The following is a 7673-nucleotide window of genomic DNA, read 5'->3' as shown; positions in this document are numbered from 1 at the left end:
ACCCCACTCCAGTACTCTTGCCTGGAAAATTCCATGGATGGAGGAGCCTGGTAGGCTGCAGTCCATAGGGTTGTGAAGAGTCGGACACGACTGAGCGACTTCACTTTCACTTTTCACTTTCATGCACTGGAGAAGGAAATGGCAACCCACTCCAGTGTTCCTGCCTTGAGAATCCCAGGGACGGGGGAGCCTGGTGAGCTGCCGTCTATGGGGTCGCACAGAGTCGGACACGACTGAAGTGACTTAGCAGCAGCAGCAGATTCAAGGGTGAAATGGTGAGCTTTTCAAGCGCACTATTTAAAGTTCTGAGGGCAGAGCAGGCTTACTCAGCAAAACCCAACACTCAAAAAGGAACGGCATGCAAGGTTACGCCAGAGGAAAAGAGGAACTGGTGGTTGCTATTTATTTAAAATTTTTAAGGAAGTTGTTTATTCCCAATAATTGAAGAGATTAGAGAGGCATTTAATCATTAGACTGTCAAACAGAACTCTACTACAGCTGATTAAAATCTTTTAAAAAATTTTTATGGAGAAAGACTTCATCACTTTCTTTACTGATATGCTCCAATGTTTTCATGCTTAACCTGGAATTTCTTCCTGATCTGAATGTTTCTTGCTGAGATACAGGCTTGTTTTTCCTCCTATGCCTCGTCTTAAAAAAAACAAAACAAACAAAACAGTAATTTTGCTATAAAATAAGTGCAAGAACTCATAAGGAACTGCACCCCATTAAAAAGCCCAGGATTCACATGACCACTTGAGTGTATTCCACTGGCTCAGAGACAGCAGGGTTCACGAAAGTCCAGAAATCGGGCTTTTGCCTCTTTGGGTTGACATTGACATAATCTGTGGCTTCTTTTATGTTCTCATAGTCCAGGACAGAGTCATTTCTTCGATCTCCAGGGGCTGCAAAGACTACTTGTGTGTAGTTGACATCCTTGGTGACCTTGGTGGGGAAAAGCAAAGAAATTTGGGTCAAAATTCCTACCACGTTTGGAGAAAGTATTCAACTCAAAGAGGCCCGCCCTGGGCCAGATGGGAAAGAACCTGGGTCCCAGGTAGCTGTGTCTGAGAGCAGGGCCAAGGCAATGAGAGAGATTGCTCCTTGTACCTGCGGCAACGAATGGCTTAAGGAAGAAAAATGTGGAGACTCTCCAAGTGAGGTCGGGACTCAGGGTGGACTTTGGCCAGTAACTGGGTCATGGGGAGAAGGGGATTTCCTGTGAGCACCTTCATTGTTTGAGCCCTCTAAGACCCAGCTTATGTGGATGCTCTGTGTTGTTGGTACAGGCCTGTGAGTGAAAACCCGACCACCCTCACCGAAGCCTGCTACAATGACTCCGTGGCCCTCCTTCCTTGCTCCCGCCTCTGTAGCCCAGGTGACCCCAGACTGCTGGAGTGTCCCTTACCTGGGAGGTGGTGGGAGGTGAGCTGTTTGAGCTGTCAGAGCTATCTGAGGACGTGTCACTGTCATCTAGGGAAAAAATAGAAATTGTTCTTCTTCTAAAGGAAGCCAGAAGGTGTTTAGAGAGTATAGAGGCGATGGAAGGAAGCATGAGACAAAGACAGAAGCAGAGCCAGCAACTCAAAGTGGAGTGGGGGAGAGAGATCAGTGTCCCCCAGAGAGAACAGGGGAATGGAGCAGAGAAAGTGGAAACCTCTGGAAACAGCCAGGAACAGATCCAAGAGTCCAGGCCCTGCTGTACTTCCAGCTCCATCTAAAAGTAAATACCAAGCGCGCAAGGCTGCCCTGTGCTTGATAAGGACTGTCTGCTGGAAGGGGAGTAGGCAGGATGTGCTGAGCCGCTATGGCCCAAGGCAAACAGATCTGGCCCCAGAAATCACAGGCATGCTTCTAATCTAAGCCTGTCACTAACTCCAGGCAGATTACATTCCTCTTTGTGCCCTGATCTTGTCCCCAGTGACAGAGAGGGTTGGACAAGGATCTCTGAAGTCCCTGCCAACCACTGCATCTCTGACTGCAGCCAGGCTTCAGGGAAGCTTTGGGATCAAGGGTCATGGTGAGGCCAGTGCCTCTCTGCCTCCTTGGAAACCCTGAGTTCATGCAAGTGGCATCTTCTGCGTCCCTCATGCATTGAGGCCTTATCTTGGTGCGGAGGAAGCCTGACAACCAGATTTCTCTAACGGAAAAGATAAAATTTAGAAGGATGGAGCAAACTTAAATCAACCAAAAGATAAAGCAGTGGAAAGGGTAGTCTCTGGTGAGTGAATGTCTTGCTGCGGAAGCGGCAGTTTCCACTGTGTGAAGAGAGTGGCCTGGCGGGTCTCTCAAGTGGGGAGAGAGAGAAAACAGCAGGAGTGTGGTGTTCCTGTTGGTGCCCTTGCCGGAGGCAGATGTAGATGTGAACCGTCGCCAAGACTCAGGTTTATTAAAATGCCCAGATCCCATGGCTGGGAGCAGACAGAGGTGGTTGAAATCTGGGCTCTAACTAATGGCGGGCAGAAGATAAGACACCACAGTGTCACAAAGACAGGGGCAGAGACAGCCCCAGGCCTGAAGTAAGACCTACGCAAAGCCCACTGCGTCTGCCACACCGCACAGGATGGGGGGCCTTCTGAAAGCAGGGGCCTGGCTTGGCCTGCACTGGGGAGCATGTGAGGAATCCTCCGGCTCGTGGTTTGGGCAGGAAGACTGGGGCTTCTGCGAGGAGGCTCCCCGATAGTCCAGACAGAACAGAAGCAGCGTCATGACACGTTCTCCTCGCAGCAGTACTCACGCCGGTAGCGGGGCTCAGGCACCAGGACGTTCCTCTCTGCCCGAGTCTCCTTCCTCTCCTCGGCAGCAGGCGGGCAGCAGTGAGTTGGACATAAGCTGGGGGCCTGGGACCTGGCCCCTTTTAGAATGCGCTCGATTTCCTTGGCTACCGGGGACAGGGCAAGAGTCAAAAGTGAATGTTCTCCTGGTCGTGCACATCCTGGATCTGTGAACACAGCTCTCCTGAGGGAACACTCGTCCGACAGATCTCTTCAAACCTCGGCCCTCCTCTGCTCAGAACCCTGCAGTGCCCCTCGCCTCACTTGGAGTAAAACCTACAGTCCAAGCCGAAGGCCTCACTCCCCTTCCCCTTCCTGCCGCACCGCAGCTCCATCCAGCCGGGCCCCCTCTGCTTCCGCCATAATGAGCAAATCTCCCCGCTTCTCCACGTTGTAGGCGTGGCTCACTTCCTGGCTTCCCTCACGTTTAGACTCAAACGTCAGCATCTCAGGGATGCTGGCTCCCATCCAGTTCATACCTCCCTGCCTTGCTTCATCTTTTTCTGTATACTTCCCGTGCCCTGACACACATTTTACTTGTTCGTTTGTTGCATTACCCACGGAATGCAAGGTTCATAACTGCACGGATTTTTATTTTGTTTCCTCTTGCACTGGATAAATTAATGAATGACGAGAGAAGCTTAGACTTACATCATCCTGCTCAATCCCTTGTCTTAGCACAGCCCAAGCAGTGTTATTTTATTTCCCCTAATTATAATGTCTTCCTCAGACAGAGCGTCCTGCTTTTCACTGCGAATCAACTCAGAAATTTAAGTTCATATCTTAGTCTAACCATACTCCTTTCTCTTGTAATTCAAGGCCATTTCTACAGGTCCCTTGGCGGTGATGAAGGAAATTTACTATGCTCAGGTTCAGTGAGCCCAACCTCAAGAGCATCACAGAAGCTTGTCTCTAGGCAGGAGGTCCGGGTAGCAAAAGGACTCTCAGCCATCATTCCCAAACACAGATGGGCTGGGTCAGAGCACAGATAACCCACTAAGAGGTTGGTGGAGTGACCTGGCTAGTGATTCCTCAAGTAGGATTTCAAGTGATATTTGGGGGCTCATCTTGCTGTGGGCTTGGGAATGGTCCCTGTGAGGGGCCAGGAGGGAAGAGAACGCTGAGCCAGTTACCCATGTGCCTGCTGAGCAGGTAGTTGATGACTGCAAGGAGACAGGTCTGCAGGATCAGCGACACTACTGCGATCACTACTCCATGCCAGACCTCCATGACCCTGTTGGGAAATGAGGAAATCAGGTGAGAGGTTCTGGAGGTGCTGAGATGGCTGCAAACCCATCCCTGCCCCAAGCCAGGGGCAGCCTGCAGGTACTGCTGTTGTGGCTTGAGTCCCTTTCCTCTTGAAAGGGAAGGCTTCAGGGCCCAGGGAGGGTGATGTGCACAGGAAGTGATGTTACTGACACGGGAACCTGAGCTGGCTCTCTCCAGACCACTCACTGAGCCAGCATGACAAGCTCCTGGCAGGGCTGCTGTGGGTCGCGAGTGGGGCGCGGGCTCTCTCCAGTACCTCGTCTCCACGCAGCACCCCCGGCAGGATGGCCGGAGACCTGCAGTGGGTCAGAACTCTTGGGCAGTCTCTGCTGCTGGGGAGTCCTTTCCTTTCCTCTCCCCAGATTCCAGTTTTTGAATCTACAAAACAGGCAGTAACAGTATTAGTGTCTGCCAGCCGGTAGGCACTGGCTTGCTGCCAGCCCCAGGGCTGAGCACCCCCGCAGCCCAGCCTTCCAAACTGATCCACACAATCCTAGGACCTAGATGTCACTACTCTCCTCTTATAAGGAGCCACGTGAGGCCCAGAGGGCTGAGGGACATGTCTGAGGCCCTACAGTCAAGCTTGGTTTGAGCTCTACATCCAAGCCTACACCCCCAACATTCCGTCTCTTCTCCAGAGCCTTGCCTGGTACTGGAAGCACAGAGGAATCCCATAGGAGCGAATACACTGGGAGAGATTCTGTGAAGCATACCAATGTCTCACACACACACACACAGACACACACGCACCCACACTGCTGAAAGGAAATAAATTAGGAGTTTGGGATTAGCAGATACAAACTACTATATATAAAACAGATTAAAAAAAAAAAAAAAGAACAAGGTCCTACTGTATAGTACAGGGAATTATATTTAATAACCTGTAATAAACCATGATGAAAAAGAATATATATATATATATTCTGAATCATTTTGCTGTACTCCAGAAACTAACATGATTTTGTAAATCAACTATACTTCAATTAAAAAAAAATTTTTTAGTGTCAAAAACAAAGACCACAGCACTGAATATGGAGTGTATTATAAAACAAAGCCAAGATGGTTTCAAAGCTTTTGAAATGATCTTTACTTAGCACAAGATGGGCCATACGATGGCCCATTGTCCTGCTGCAGACGATAAATGCTGAAAAGCCTTTTATTGCCGATAAAGCTTATTTTCTCAATCAGGGTTTCCAAGTGTTAGGGGTAGTGTGGAAAGTCCTGCCTTTTTTACTTCTATCTGTAGTTCTGCACTGGGTGGGCCTATCCAACATCCAACTGGGACTAAGTTTGGAGAGAGAGGAGGCAGTAGCTGAGGAGGGAGCCTGCGAGGTTTGCCTCCACCGCCTCTCCAGGGCTGAGTGTTGGCCAGCCTGGAAGCTGCCAGAGAGAAAAAACTACCTTCTCCCCTACGTCCTTTACCAAACAAGCCACTCTTTGGGAACAACCTTTCTTGTGTAAGGTCGAAAGTTGGGAGCAGACTTCCCTGGTGGTCCAGTGGTTAAAGAAGTTGGCTGCCAGTGCAGGAGACACAGAAGAGCCCACGTGCCACAGGGCGACTGAGCCCGCGTGCCTCAGCTCCCGAGCCCCAGAGCCCAGGGCCCACGTGTCGCCGCTGAGCCCGCACACTGCAACCAGAGAGGCCAGCGCACCGAGCCCTGCTCCCGCAAGAGGAGCCACCACGGTGAGAAGCCCGCACACGTAACCAGAGAGGAGCCCCTGCTTGCTGCAGCCAGAGAAAGCCTACATGCCGCAGCGAAGACCCAGAGCCGCCAAAAGCAAAGCAAGGAGAAAAATGGGAGCAACACGTGCCCAATTTAGTCATCATACTTAGCTTAAGTCCCCTCTTTCTGACATAATAAGTTCTGATGTAATAAATTCTAGACACTTCCTCCAAAGGAACCTAACTCTATCCACTCTTTACTTTTCTAGTTAAATGAGCAAAGTATACCTAACATCATCACTCTTAAAGAATGCTATTTAGTTTGATTTATAAAGATGGATTCAGCATCCAGACATGAGTTCTTCACTACATACAGATTCGGCATGTGAGATGGGTCAGGAAGATGGAAAGTGGGAACGTTCTAAGTAGGGGAATTCCCCTTACCCCGCTTCATCCTAGCACCCACCACCCTGGTGCCGAGGAGCACCAGAAGGTTATCTCTGGAGAAGGAGTCTCCTGTGGTTCCTTCTGCAGGAGTGTTGCATTAACTCACTTTCGTCATGGCATGAGGGGGTCACTGGGAGCAGGAGGTGGAAACTGATCCAGATGGCAAGCCAAGTGAGAGGGGACCCCAGGAAACTACCTACCTCCCCCCTTTACACATGGCCATCACCAGACAGTTAGTATCAAAATCATATTGATTATGTTCTTTGCAGCCGAAGATGGAAAAGCTCTATACACTCAGCAAAAACAAGATCAGGAGCTGACTGTGGTTCAGATCATCAGCTCCTTATTGTAAAATTCAGGCTCAAACTGAAGAAAGTGGGGAAAACCACTAGGCTATTTGGGGATAACCTAAATCAAATCCCTTATGATTACACAGTGGAGATGATGAATAGATTCAAGGGATTCGATCTGGTATACAGAGTGCCTGAAGAACTGTGGACAGAGGTTCATAACATTGTGCAGGAGGTGGTGACCAAAATCATCCCGAAGAAAAAGAAATGCAAGAAAGCAAAGTGATTGTCCAAGGAGGCCTTACAAGTAGCTGAGAAAAGAAGAGAGGTGAAAGGCAAAGGAGAAAGGGAAAGATACATCCAACTGAATGCGGATTTCCAGAGCATAGCAAGGAGACATAAGAAAGCCTTCTTAAGTGAACAATGTAAAGAAATAAAGAAAACCAATAGAATGGATAAGACTAGAGATCTCTTCAAGAAAATTAGAGACACCAAGGGACCATTTCATGCAAAGATAAATAAAGGACAAAAATGGCAAGGACCTAACAGAAGCAAAAGAAATTAAGAAAAGGTAGCAAGAATACACAGAACTGTACAAAAAATCTCTTCAGTTCATTTCAGTCAGTCAGTCGTGTCTGATTCTTTGTGATCCCATGGACTACAGCACACCAGGCCTCCCTGTCCATCACCAACTCCTGGAGTTTACTCAAACTCATGTCCTTTAGGTCAGTAATGCCATCCAACCATCTCATTCTCTGTCATCCCCTTCTCCTCCCACCTTCAAATTTTCCCAGTATCAGGGTCTCTTCCAATGAGTCAGTTCTTTGCATCAGGTGGCCAAAGTATTGGAGTTTCAGCTTCAGCATCAGTCCTTGCAAAGAATAGTCAGGACTGATTTCCTTTAGGATGGACTGGTTGGATCTCCTTGCAGTCCAAGGGATTCAATAGTCTTCCCCAACACCACAGTTAAAAAGCATCAATTCTTCAGCACTCAACTTTCTTTATAGTCCATCTCTCACATCCATACATAGCTACTGGAAAAACCATAGCTTTGACTAGATGGACCTTTGTTGACAAAGTAATGTCTCTGCTTTTAATATGCTATCTAGGTTGGTCATAGGTTTTCTTTCAAGGAGCAAGCGTCTTTTAATTTCATGGCTGCAGTCACCATCTGCAGTGATTTTGGAGCCCCCAAAAATAAAGTCTGACACTGTTTCCACTGTTTCCCCA

At 48.7% G+C, this 7673-nt stretch overlaps 1 protein-coding gene across 2 annotated transcripts in view; it reads right to left on the bottom strand.

Annotated features, from left to right (window-relative positions):
* Positions 1-408: 408 nt before the first annotated feature.
* The window catches only part of LOC104998818 (chromosome unknown open reading frame, human C1orf186), a 26646-nt gene continuing 19381 nt past the window's right edge, over positions 409-7673 (bottom strand). Inside the window, exons 3-7 of one of the 2 annotated variants that reach the window (XM_010854187.1) lie at positions 4230-4421; positions 3908-4008; positions 2738-2881; positions 1409-1473; positions 409-945 (exon numbers count right to left, since the gene is read on the bottom strand). In XM_010854187.1, the coding sequence (XP_010852489.1) occupies positions 745-945; positions 1409-1473; positions 2738-2881; positions 3908-4008; positions 4230-4240 (522 nt within the window). In that variant the 5' untranslated portion in view covers positions 4241-4421 and the 3' untranslated portion in view covers positions 409-744. The remainder of the gene's footprint in view (positions 946-1408; positions 1474-2737; positions 2882-3907; positions 4009-4229; positions 4422-7673) is intronic. The other variant, XM_010854188.1, reaches the window with a different exon arrangement.

The sequence above is a fragment of the Bison bison genome, unplaced genomic scaffold (assembly GCF_000754665.1).
Source record: "Bison bison bison isolate TAMUID 2011002044 unplaced genomic scaffold, Bison_UMD1.0 scf7180017864338, whole genome shotgun sequence".
NCBI classification, from domain to species: Eukaryota; Metazoa; Chordata; class Mammalia; order Artiodactyla; family Bovidae; genus Bison; species Bison bison.
Note: the sequence above shows the minus strand (reverse complement) of the source record. Positions and strands in the feature narration are given on the sequence as shown.